Here is a 12,577-nt window from a genome sequence, read left to right as displayed (position 1 = left end):
GAGAGAATGACAGGTCACCTACAAGAGGCCTCAGTGTTACTTCTGTGGTGCAGAGCCAAAAAATACAAGTGGAAAGAAAGTAAGGGACAGGAGCCGACTTGGGGGATGGAGTGACACTGAGGAAGGACAAGGACTGCATGGAAACAAAGGCGGAAATCCAGATCTGTGTCTCTTAGTACCTTCCAGCTCAGTCTCAGGGTGGAGGTAGACTGATGGGCAGGTCTATAACAACATTCCAAAAACCTTCCTACACTGAGGGTATAGTACCATGTAACATGGTTACACCTCTTCTGATACAAACATAGGACGAGGACCAAGTTTTCACTCTTTCTTGACAGAAGGGTATTTAACGGCATCTGATTCAGGCTCTAGAATCAGTACAACTACCAGTCCACTGCAGCTGCTACATGGAAATGAAAAACCCTACAAGCTTCCATAGGCTGAAAACAGTCTTTGTGAAGAATGCATCTGGATCAAAGTGCAATTTACAGAGAAAAGCCACCAATACCTTCTCTCCCTGCTTAGCTTCTAGAGAACAAGAGTTTCTGCCCTGACTGTACAGGAGGAGGAACACATGTAGAAATAAATAATATTGCAGGAGCTCACGTGACTGGATAATGGAAGAAGGGATTTTGCGAAAGCTGTTCATTTTTCAATCAGCAAGAATGAGAAAGCCCCTTCTGAAATGACTGGCACAGGGCAAGTGACTTAACTCCTGAGGATAAAAGCCATCATCGGCCTGTGTCTGCTGCTTATCTTCCTGAGACACTCTCCACATGTACTCCAACTGCCTCCTCTCCACATCTGCAGAGTAGGTCAAGGATTTGATGGTCTGAGAGGAGCCAGGCAAAGTAGGGGCCAGAAAAGGTTTCAAAACCCAGATCCTGAGTCACAGAAACAAGTAGTTCTAATGCGGCTTGGAAGGATTCCTGTGTCTTTGGAACAAAATTCACTAGAGCATAACCCTGCTTTCTGCCTTGTCCCTAGAGCATGGAAAAGAATAGCATTTCTACTCTTTAGCATCCCTCTTGGGAAGCACTCTACTTGATGAACTTGTGTATTGTGGTGAGTTTGTGAGCAGACACACATTATACTGGACTAGAGGTCTCCCGACAAAATGATTCCATCTGTTAAAAAATATTTTTGCCCACAGCTCTGCATAGAGCATCCTTGACCTCCTTGTTCCTCAGACTGTAAACAACAGGGTTCAGTAAAGGAGTGATGATGGTATAAGTCACTGAGAGAAGAAGGTCTTTTTCTATTGAGTTCTCAGACTTGGGCTTGAGGTAGGCAATGGAGGCACAGCCATAGTGGATGATGACCACCGTGAAGTGGGAGGCACAGGTGGCAAAGGCCTTCTTCTGGCCCTGGGTGGAGGGGATCCTGAGGATGGTGGAGATGATGAGGACGTAGGAGATGAAGATCAAGCCCACAGGGACCAGGATCACAAATGAACTGACACCATAATTGATCATCTCATTGATAGTAGTATCAACACAAGACAGCTTCATGACAGGGTAAATGTCACAGAAGAAGTGGTCCACCACTGTGCCACAGAAGGGCAAGTGGAACATGGCTCCCACATGGAGAACTGCCATTACCAGACCGGTTCCAAAGGACCCACATACCAACCTGGCACACATTCCTTTACTCATGATGACAGTGTACCTCAGAGGGTTGCAGATGGCCACATAGCGGTCATAGCCCATTGCTGTGAGCAAGAAGCAGTTATTTGTGGCCAAGGTGACAAAAAAGAACATCTGAGTTGTGCAGCCTTCCAAGGAGATGGACTGGTTATGAAGAATGAGACTGGAAAGCATTCGTGGGACAATGACCAGTGTGTACACAGTCTCAGAACTTGCCAGCATGCTCAGGAAGAAGTACATTGGAGTGTGGAGATGACGGTCAACACGAATGATGGTCACAATGACAATGTTACCAGCTAGAGTTAAAATGTAGATGGTTAGGAAAACCACAAAGAGGGTTATCTGGTGCTTTCCAAAGATAGAGAATCCCAGGAAGATGAATTCCATCACTTCTGTGAAGTTCTTTCTCTGCATCTGCTAGATCGGTGTCTGAAAACAATAAAGGAAGTCATCAAGGAGAAAACTCCCATCGGCAACTGGACTTTAAAAGAAGGGGCAATGATAGCTGCCCTGAGGAAGTGAGCCCAATTCCTGCCTTTACAAGAAGCAAGTTTGGGCTCGGGCCCTAGTACATGAAGAGGGAGAACTACCAGAGCCACCTTGGAGCTCATCCACATGTCCGTCATCACCATAGAGCAAAGCATTTCCTGCGCAAGAAGACCTCTGCCTAAACCTTACCTTACACTCTTCATTCTGACACAAGGGGAAGAAAAGAGCCAGTCAGGAACAATATCCACCACTTACAACAAACAACAAGGCAGAACACCAGCCAAGTGCACGTCCAGAAAACTACCGATATGAGTGTTTCAGTGTGAATGTGACAGCAGAACGTAAGGGTCGAGAAAGAGGAACTTTGAGAAGTGGTCACTGGATTTGGTGACAGGGTTGCCAATGACTTTCCCATGGTGCTTCAGTAGAGTTCTGAATCTCAAAACCTCCTTCCAGAGAACTAATGTGGTGCAAACAGGGCCTCAGACCCTCAAAGCAGAGCTTCCGCCCTGATCACTCCACTGTTTACTCAATTGGCACCAAAGAAATCTCTGCTGATTCCAGTCACCCTTTTAAGAGGTGATGTCAGGAAGAGAATTGTGTAAGACATTGCTTTGCCTCCAGTGCAAGAGGAGAGTGTTAGCACAATTCAAGATGTGGACGAAGGAATGTACCCATCAGAGTTGAGGAGGAGAAAGTCAGCTATCTGCTTCAAGCTAAACTGGCTTGCTGGTTTTTAAAAATCTGGTGCACACAGGGATTTGATATAATGATGAGAAACCATTCCCTAGTCCTCTTCAATCAACAAGAATCCATACCCTATGCGGAGAACACACAGCTGATCCCATGGGTCTCTACAGTGACCATTTCACTGTCCTCCGTCTCTTCATTTTCAGTTACTGAGACAGACTTTCTCCCCTACCCACCCCCCGAAGGCCCTGTAGGTTGGCTTCATCATGTGCACTTCCATCAAACTGCTCCCTCAAATGTCACCAGAGTCTCCACTGCTGAAACTGTCAGCTTGCTTTATCCTCTTTTTTCTGTCCTTCTTATTCATTTGACACTTCTTAAAACTCTGCCTCCTGGAAACCTTGTCTGACCTTGGTTTCCATGACACTATGTTATTTCCCCCTCTTCTCAGTGCTCATGTCATGTCTTCCATGAATCTGCTCACTCCTTCTACATGGTAATTGTAAATGCTGTTTTCTGCTTAATCCTTGGCCCTTGCTTTTTTTTGCTCTCCACTCTGCCACAGTGTTCTCCAGTTATTATTTCTATGTTGATTGCTCCCAAATCTCTATTTCCATCGATCTTTTCTTCTGAGTCTACAACTTCCTCTGGACTTACCTACTTGTGGGCCTTGCAAATGTAATTTTGTAATTTCCAAAGCAAATGAAACATCCTCCCCTCTGGTTCTCAGAAAAAGCTCTCCATCTCTACTTGTACAACTTCCTCTGGGATCTCACCATTATCCCAGCCTATCAGGATCAGGATGTCGGGTCACATTTATTTGAATGTCACATTCAGTGGAACTTTTCCTTACACAAGGTCACAAGGCTGTTCCAATTTCTGAATTCACAACAATTCAACATAAGACTAGGATAATATCAAAATCCTCTCTCCAGGATAATAACATTCCCATAACAAAATTTACATGGAAATGCAAAGATCCAAAAATGCCAAACCAATTTCATTGGGGGTTTTGTTGTTGTTTTGTTGTTTTATTCTTGAGAGACAAAGAGAGACAGTGCAAGCAGGGGAGGGTCAGAGAGAGAGGGAGACATAGAATCTGAAGCAGGCTCCAGGCTCTGACCTAGCTGTCACAGAGCCTGATGCAGGGCTCAAACCCACAAACTGTGAGATCATGACATGAGCCAAAGCCTGACACTTAACTGACTGAGCCACCCAGGTGCCCCCCAAAACAATTTCAAATATAAAAAAACATTTGCACTACTTCATTTGAAGACTTCAGTAATCAAAGAGGCACAAAACTGGTATAAGAGTAGTTATAGGGATGCCTGAGTGGCTTAGTTGGTTAAGCATCCAACTTCAGCTCAGGTCATGATTTCATAGTTCATGGGCTTGAGCCCCATGTTGGGCTGTGTGCTGACAGCTCAGAGCCTGGAACCTGCTTCAGTTTCTGTGTCTCCCTCTCTCTCTACCCCTCCCCTCCTTTTTCTCTTTCTCTCTTTCTCTCTCTCTCTCTCAAAAATAAACACTTTAAAAAAGTTAAAAAAAAAAAAAGGGTAGATATAGCTTAATGGAACAAAGATTGAGACCAAAAATGATCCACACATATAGGGTCAACTGATTTCTGTTAAAGTCCTAAGATATCTCAATGATAGCATTTTCAATAAATGTTGCTGGAACTGGAGATCTGTATGGAAAAAAGTAAACCCCAAACCTTCCCTCTTACCATACACAGAAAATAACTCAAAATGAACCAAAGACACATGGATATAAAAGCTGAAATTAAAAACTCTAGACAAAATGGTGATAAAATCTTCACAATCTTGGAATGAGCAAGAGTTCTTAGATACAAAACAAAAAGCATAAGCCATCAAAAAATATATCACAACTGAATTTGATCAAAACTAAAGCTTCTATTCTTCAAAAGATACTGTTAGAAAAATGAGGAGGAAAGCCACTGACTGGGAGAAGATACTCACAATACATACCAACTTGTATTCAGAATATATAAAGAACTCTTACAACTCAATACTAAGACCCTTTTTAAATTAGAAAAATATTTGGACATTTCACATAAGATACACAAATGGCTGAAAAGCACAGAAAAGATCTTCAATTAGCTATCAGACAAATGTAAAATAGAACCACGAGATACCACTACACACCCACTCACATGGCTAAAATTAACAGCTCAACACCTAATATCAGCAGAGAGGTAAAGGAATTGTAACCTTTAAGCACTGATGGCAGTGACGTAAAATGGTATAACCAATTTGTACAACCATTTGGCAAGTTTTCAGAGGAGTAAATATATATAGTGATCTCATGACTCAATCTCTAGCCTATGTACTTACACAAGAACAATTAAAACATGTGTCCACATTTCTGTACAGACATGTACACAGAAAGTCCTTAGCAACTTCATTCCCAGAAGCCAGAAACTGGAAACTCCAATGTTTATGGTATATCCATATAATGAAATACTCAGCAATAAAAGGAATTAATTAGAACTACAAGCAAAACATGGCTGGATCTTAATGTACTGAATCACAGAAGTCAGACACAAAAGAGGACATACAGTAGAATTCTATTTATATGAAACTCTAGAAAATGCTAATTTAATCTGTGGTGCAAGAAAACAGATCAGGGGCGGCCAGAATTAAGAGGGAATTGACTGCGAAAGAACACAAGGGGACTTTCTGGGATGAAAGAGATGTTGATTATGGTGGTAGTTACACAGGTGTATAAATTCACCAAAACTCAACAAAATGGATCCTTAAAATTGATGTATCCTGTTACATTATTTATATTGCATTGCGTGGTATTCTACCAGATTATATACCATTGTAACATTTTACACCTCAAAGTTGATTTTTAAAAAGACTCTCAGCTACAAATTAGACTCTATCCCTGCAAATCTGCCACCCACAATTCTTTAGGGGCTCATTAGAATGTGAGAAACAAGGGAATTGTCTGGGACTTGGGAAATCTGGAAACTGATCTGGAATCTCTCAACGTCAAAACATGTAGTTTTGGGCAAATGATCATTGGTATCAGCTCTGTGATACACAGTAACCATCCAAGAATGTTTTAGAAGTCAACAAAATGAAGAAAAACATTGAGACAATGAAAGATGAGAGAGACAGAAAATGTATTTGCAGATTATCCTTTTGGGAAAATAAAAACACGGAAACCGCCTCACATAAGGAAGAGTTAGTGCAGCCAATATTTTAGTCATGAAGATTAGATTCCACATAAAAAAGGGAAAAAAGTTCAAAGTTGCAAAGAGACTTGCATTTTTAAGGAAAGAAACCACTTCAGAATTTGATAAAACAAATCATATCTGTTATTTAAATCCAAATGAACCTGCTAGGGAAAGGGAAAGAATTTTGGATCTGCCATTTAGGCCAACCTCCTGAAAATAGGTATTACATGTAAATTACTCCTACAGAAATAAACAAAACCCTATGGCCTCTTCTCCAGAGATCCTGAAACAAAAATTCTAAGATGCCAGCGATGGATAAAGTGACCTCTTTAAAAATCTCTGATTATTAGAACTATCTGAAGGTAGTGGAAGAAAAACGCTTGATCACAGGATGATAGAAAAGAATGCACAAGTCTGGGATTTTAGGACAGGAGCCTAATTGGCCGATCTTTGTGGTTTCCCTCCTAGAACTCCAGATCCCAGCCCAAGATGGACACAGAAGCAAGTAGGACTAGAGCCCGCCCACGGAGAACATACATGCACCCACCCCCCCCAACACCTCTCAAATTTACTCTAACAGCATCTATAACAAAACCCATAAAACCCAGTCCTGTTTCAAGGATGTGCAACCTTACAACCACCTACATGTCTCCAGATAGGACTGTAGCTCAGAAAAAGCGGCTCATGACATGCACTCTGGTCCCCCTGGCTCAGATAGCTGTCGGTAAGGGAAGGAGCACCTATAAACTCAGCCATCAAGAGAGGAATCTCCAAGGAAAAGCCTTGTTGACTAGTCCTCTTTTCCTCAATCTCTTCCTCCAAACTTCCGAAGTATCTCGAGGGAACCAGGAGAGTTAGACTCCAGACAGGTATCAAGGGATCTTATTAAAAATGGAACTTTTGTATTTTTCCCTGTGGTCGGTGCTTTGTAATTCCAGAGCCAGTTCTCAGAGAATTTCTTTCCCTTATCCCTTACTTTATTGAGGGCATGTCATGGACACAGGGGGTGGGGGGGACAGGAAATGTTGCCTTTAGAAGACAGAGGATTAGTCTGTGGAGTATTTCTAAGACACTGGGTGCTTAAGTAAAATTCAGTATTTCCCAACAACACTCATTTGTTAATAGATTCCATTTCAGTAGGATAGATTATCTCAGTAAATCACAGTGTGAGTATCATAGTTGGACTCCTTGTGGGAGACTTTCTGATGGGCAGGTCATGTTCCTGGTATCCAGAGTTCCTGATCTTTGCCCAGTGCCCACTCATCTTGAAGGATGCAAGCCCCTTTCCCCATCTCTCAAGGATCTTCTGAGCCTACAGTAAATGTTGGTTTAATTTTTCCATTTGATCTATGGTTATCTTTTACCTGCATAGAAGTTATGGAATGGTATAGGATTTAATATACTTTTACCTCGTCCTTTATAAGACCATTCCATTTAACACACACACACACACCCCACAGGGACCAGGATCAAGTGGTCACAGCAACTGTAGAACTGTTTCCATCCACTGCAGTTAAACGTCCTTAAACCTCCAAAGTATCCCAATGGAAGTCTCAATAAGGAATTAAGTAGTTCCCAAAGCCTGTTCTACTTGTTTCAAATCCAGCAACCTCTTGATTCAGTCTTGACCCAACTTTATGGTGACCTTGCTATCTTGCATACCCCCTGACTTCAGAAGTTACTTGAAACACACTCACAAATACTTTAATCCTTAGTTACCCCCAACATCTCTGCCCCTCTCCTGCTCCAGGCTTCCCTTGGCCCTGACACAGGCAATGCCTTCACTGACTCCTATGCCCCCAACATTCTTTGGGTATTTTTAACAAGTTTTTGAGTTCACAAAAAAAGTCACAAGTCTATTACAAACAACTCCGGCATATCCTTCCCCAGATTCACCAACTGTTTATATTTTGCCCCATTTTCCTCATCATCTCTCTTAATTAGTTGAAAGTAAATTGAAGAGGTCATGCCTCTTTATTCTTCAATACTTCAGTGAGCATTTCTTTAAAAAGGAAATGCTAGGGGTGCCTGGGTGGCTCAGTCCGTTAAGTGTCCAGCTTCAGCTCAAGTCATGATCTCATGGTTCGTGGGTCCGAGCCCCGTGTCAGACTCTGTGCTGACAGCTAGCTCAGAGCCTGGAGCTTGCTTCGGATTCTGTGTCTCCCTCTCTCTCTGACCCTCCCTTGCTCGTGCTGTCTCTCTCTGTTTCTCAAAAATAAAAAACATTTAAAAAAAAAAAAAGGAAATCCTATTACATAATAAATTAGAGACACAGAATCAGGAACCATGATGTCTCACCTAAACACACACTGGCAGAAAAGAGAAACTAAGACCCAGAGCTCAGTTATCCACAATTCCAATGCTTCCGTTCTTAAACCCTATTCCTTCTCAGGGTCTTCCTGACCTTAAACGCTTTCCTCCAAGACCATAAGAAAGACTTAGTATATAAAAGAATTGGAGAATTAAACCCCTCCCCTTCCTTACTCACCCTTTACCATTCCTTCCACCTGATCAAGAACATTACTTTCCACAAGAGGCTAGTCTCTGTAGAGTGACTGATCTCCTGATATACAGGGCCATCTAGAAAATGTGTAAATAGTCCCTGCTTTTCATGACCTAAATCATTCATCATACTCTCCCATTGATCGTGGCTCAATCCTTATCCCAGGCAAGACTGAGTGCCACCTTCTCAAAGTTTTAATATTTTTATCCCCTCAAATTTACAGAGAAGTTCCAAGTGCAGCACAAAGAACCAGAACTCATAAGAGAACCCTGTTGATACACAGCTCACCACCTTCAAATACTCCCGTATTCCCCGAACCAAGGACACTCACCCACAAAGCCATCATCCCAATGAGGAGACTAACATTGATTCACCACCATCTAATTCTCAGATCCCATTCGATGTTTTGCCAAGAGTTCCAGTCATGTTCTCAAAATACTCCATGGCAGAGCCAAGCTTCACAATTACCGGCATGGTTTGTTAACCTTTTTTCTAGAACAGTTCGTTAGTTCATCCGTGTCCTTCATAACCTGGACAGGACAAGGTTACAGGGCAGTTATTTTGTTGAGTATCGTGAAAGTTTAATGTTTTCTAATGAGTAAATTCAGGTCATGTCTCTGGAAGGACAGAGTGACACTACGTTCCTTCACTGCAGGCTATCAACCAGCACAGGATTCTGATTGGTGCCATATCTAACAATGCCCAGTCGGCATAAATTATGGTTCTCTACTTTGAAATTGCTCTCTTTTAAATTAATATTTTACCAGGATGTGGTTTGAAACTATAAATATCCTGTTCTTCAAACTTAGTTATTCATCTATATCATTTCAGATTCCTTGTTTACTCTTATTTAATGAGCTCTAAGTACTTCCATTATTTACACAGATCCTCAAATTACTTCCAGTGTGGTCAGTGGGAGCCCCTTCGATCTGGCTGTAATGTCCTTTTGACAGGTCTCCATTATCCCTGGTCATTTTCTTTCTTTCTGACACAAAATAGTAGTTTAGGTTCATCTCACACTTTCCCTGCCAGAGACCCAGAATTAGCCATTCCTCCAAGGATCACTGGTTCCTCTTAGTTAAAAAACAGCATCTAGTAGACAAGGTTGGATCTGCTTCCAGGCACTTACTGGAAACATGTTGGACACACACACAAACCCCTCAAATTCACAGCAATACTGTGAATTCTCACCAAACACCATAGGGTACCTCAGGGCTTCTCCACTTCTATATTGAATTCTCCTTTTATCAACAGCCAAAACCCAGACGCCCATCATCTTTATTGTTTTTTTTTTTTTATTGTATCAGTTCCCTTGCAAGCAAGCAGCCTCCCTGCTCTGCATAGGTGGTCTCCTCACCCTCCTCCACCTCCCAGCCACACCCCCACACCCCTCTTCTGCCCCCTTCATTGCTCTGGCCCACCCCCACTTCCCTAAGTATTCCCTCCTCTGAGTGTGTCTGCCTTGCTTCGTCCCATCTAGTGACGTAATTCTAGATCTTTCAAGTGAGGGAAGAGGAGAAGAACCTTATTTCTTTGGGGTGCTTTTTCACAAACTACATGGTAATTTCACTCATAATAAGGAATTCTAAAGTATCAGGCATTTGCTAGATTCTCTGGTAAGAATCTTTAATCCAAGGGAAGAAGCGTGGCAAAGTGCTTGATCAAAGTGGGCATTCTCCCTCTTTTCCTGTGTCTCTTCGCTTTTTAAAAACCCTACACAAATTTGCATCCCTGATTGTTTAATTCAACCAATATTTACTGAGTCACCAGTATACATGAAGCAAAGTGTCGAGTGATGGATGGGATCCAGAGAAAGATAAAATAGAATCTTTTATAAGGTTTCATACCCATGTTTAGATGAATACACAAATATCTGTAACATGAGACAGAAATCTGTAATTCCATAAAATGTCACAATATCACTGATTTTCAAATACTCATTCTGTGCAGAGCACCATGCTAAGCACTAAGCCACTAAAACCCCAGGACTGTGCATGGTTATATTACCGTTTCACATGAGCGCCTAGAGAGTCACAAAGTTTGAACGCTTACATTTTCACATTTGGGAAATGAGAGAGAGCACAGGATCTGGAATCCACATTTGTCCAATTCTGAAATCTCTGCCCTTCACCACCGTTATGTTCAGAAGGTGGGAGAATCCTCTCTCATCGGAATGGGCTTAACCACCAGAGTTTTGGGTCTGGAAGCTACTTCAGTTAGAGAGCACGGACTAGGATATGAAGAAGAGACCCAGGCACATGCCCACAGGGGGAGTCTGAGCACGTAGTGGGGTCCATGGAGGGACTAAGACAACAGCGGTGGACTGGGAAAGAATCGCAGCTGGCTCTAGATCCCCAGACAAGGAGTCTGCATTTCATTCAAGATGCCTACAGTAACTAAGCCCAGCTCCCCCTGCAAACCTCAGGCAGGGGTCACAGGACTGAGTGTGGGGGACTGCATCCAGGAAGTGGAACCTGGGGTCTGAGCAGCCCTGAGGATTAGAGGAGGTTAAACAACATTCTGGGTGGCATTAGTGAACCTGGACAACCCACCCCCGGGGAGGTCGGACTGTAAGACAAAGGGGGTGAAGGACTGGCCAAAAGGAGAAGGGGGGATGGGTCAAAAGGACAGTGAACACAGGAAGGCACAGGGCAGTTTGATAGGATTAAGGAAATGGGATACATGGGAAAATAGACGCTGAAGGAATTTATTTAAAACCTGGAGAAAGGGGCAAGGTTGAGTCGTGGCCACTCCAACGGGTGTTTTTCAGCTTCAAAAAGAGGGACAGTCACCAGACATACACAGCCCCTCTGAAAAGTCACTCCCGTCTGCCAAACCTCCACCCGGCGTGGAGGGAGGGGTTCACAGGAGCTGCACGCAGTGAGCCCACCCCATCCGGAGTGAATGCCAAGGCTGGGTCACCACACACAGACACCTGGGCTCACCCTGAGTCGCTGGAGGCAGAAGGGACTCACCACCCTCAGCCACATGCTGACATCTGAGGGCCCTGAAGGAGTGCCTGGGGGTCAAGTCTTAAGAAGAAAGGAGGAAGGAGGACAGGCACCTGAGAGAGGTCAGAGCTATTCCCCAGGAAACCGGAAGCAGGGTCTGCCCCTTCCCTGAATCTCCTCGGCAAAGTGCTGGCAGGTTGTGAACGGATGGGAAAGGGGAGGGTTTTCAGTGTCTTCATGGAAAAGCAAGTACCACAGACAGAAGTCCGCTTCACACAAAGATGAAAGGGAGAGGCCTTACTCACACAGCCCAGGAGACCAGAGCTCAGGAGGCCCCTAGAGAGAACAGGGCTGAGCCCCCCACCTCCATGGGCTGACTGGGCCCCTCCTCCTCCTTCTAGCTTCACCTCCCACCCCTCCCCACCCTGCCAGGAACCAGGTCGGGGGTGGGGGGTTCTGGGCAGCCCCCCTATCTAATAAATAACCCTGGTGCTTTCCTTCCTGGCCAGGCCCCATCCTCCCTCCATCAGAGGCTCTTGTTGGCCCAGGGGGCAGGCTGGAAACTCCATGCATATAAACCTCTGGGGGCCTCAGTCACAAACAGGGGAGGGGGCTACAAGCATGGCTCCTCTGGACCCTCAGCCTCTTCACTCCTCACTCTGCCGCCAGCACAGCCCCAGGCCGAGAGCAGAGACAAGCCACTACTCTGGGGGCCGGGAGCCATTGCTCAGACAGGTTGGAAGATGAGGGGCAGAGGAAATGTGTGGCTGGTGACGCCGGGCTGGGGGCCCAGGCCACAGGAGGGAAAGACAAGAAATTGCTGAATACAAGACAGAATTTGTGGATTTTTTTTTCCTGTCCACTTTTTAGGCAAAGGTTATTTTATCTCTTTCCTTCTCTAACAGACGTGAGTGGGAACGAGTTTGTTTCCCTAAGGGAACGGTCGTTGATCTTGATCACACCGTTCCAGAAGCTTCTACAGAACAGCCCCCATACCTCCATGCTCCCCATGCTCGCGGCCTCCTCTCCTGGGGCATCTCCCAGAAAGGAGGGAATGGATCATTTTTAAGTCTAGGATGAGAATACAATGTTA

The 12,577-nt window shown here is 44.0% G+C and overlaps 1 protein-coding gene across 1 annotated transcript; it reads right to left on the bottom strand.

Moving 5' to 3' along the window:
• Positions 1–1,130: 1,130 nt before the first annotated feature.
• LOC115287175 (olfactory receptor 10J5) lies at positions 1,131–2,060 on the bottom strand. Its single transcript, XM_029933425.1, has one exon. The coding sequence runs from the start codon at positions 2,058–2,060 to the stop codon at positions 1,131–1,133; it is 930 nt and encodes a 309-aa protein (XP_029789285.1).
• Between the last annotated feature and the right edge of the window lie 10,517 nt (positions 2,061–12,577).

The sequence above is a fragment of the Suricata suricatta genome, chromosome 3 (genome assembly GCF_006229205.1).
Source record: "Suricata suricatta isolate VVHF042 chromosome 3, meerkat_22Aug2017_6uvM2_HiC, whole genome shotgun sequence".
Classification (NCBI taxonomy): Eukaryota; Metazoa; Chordata; class Mammalia; order Carnivora; family Herpestidae; genus Suricata; species Suricata suricatta.
This window is presented reverse-complemented; position numbering and strand designations above follow the sequence as displayed.

Excerpts from the sequence above, each read along its gene's own strand:
- LOC115287175 (XM_029933425.1), bottom strand. The coding sequence starts at position 2,060 with ATGCAGAGAAAGAACTTCACAGAAGTGATGGAATTCATCTTCCTGGGA.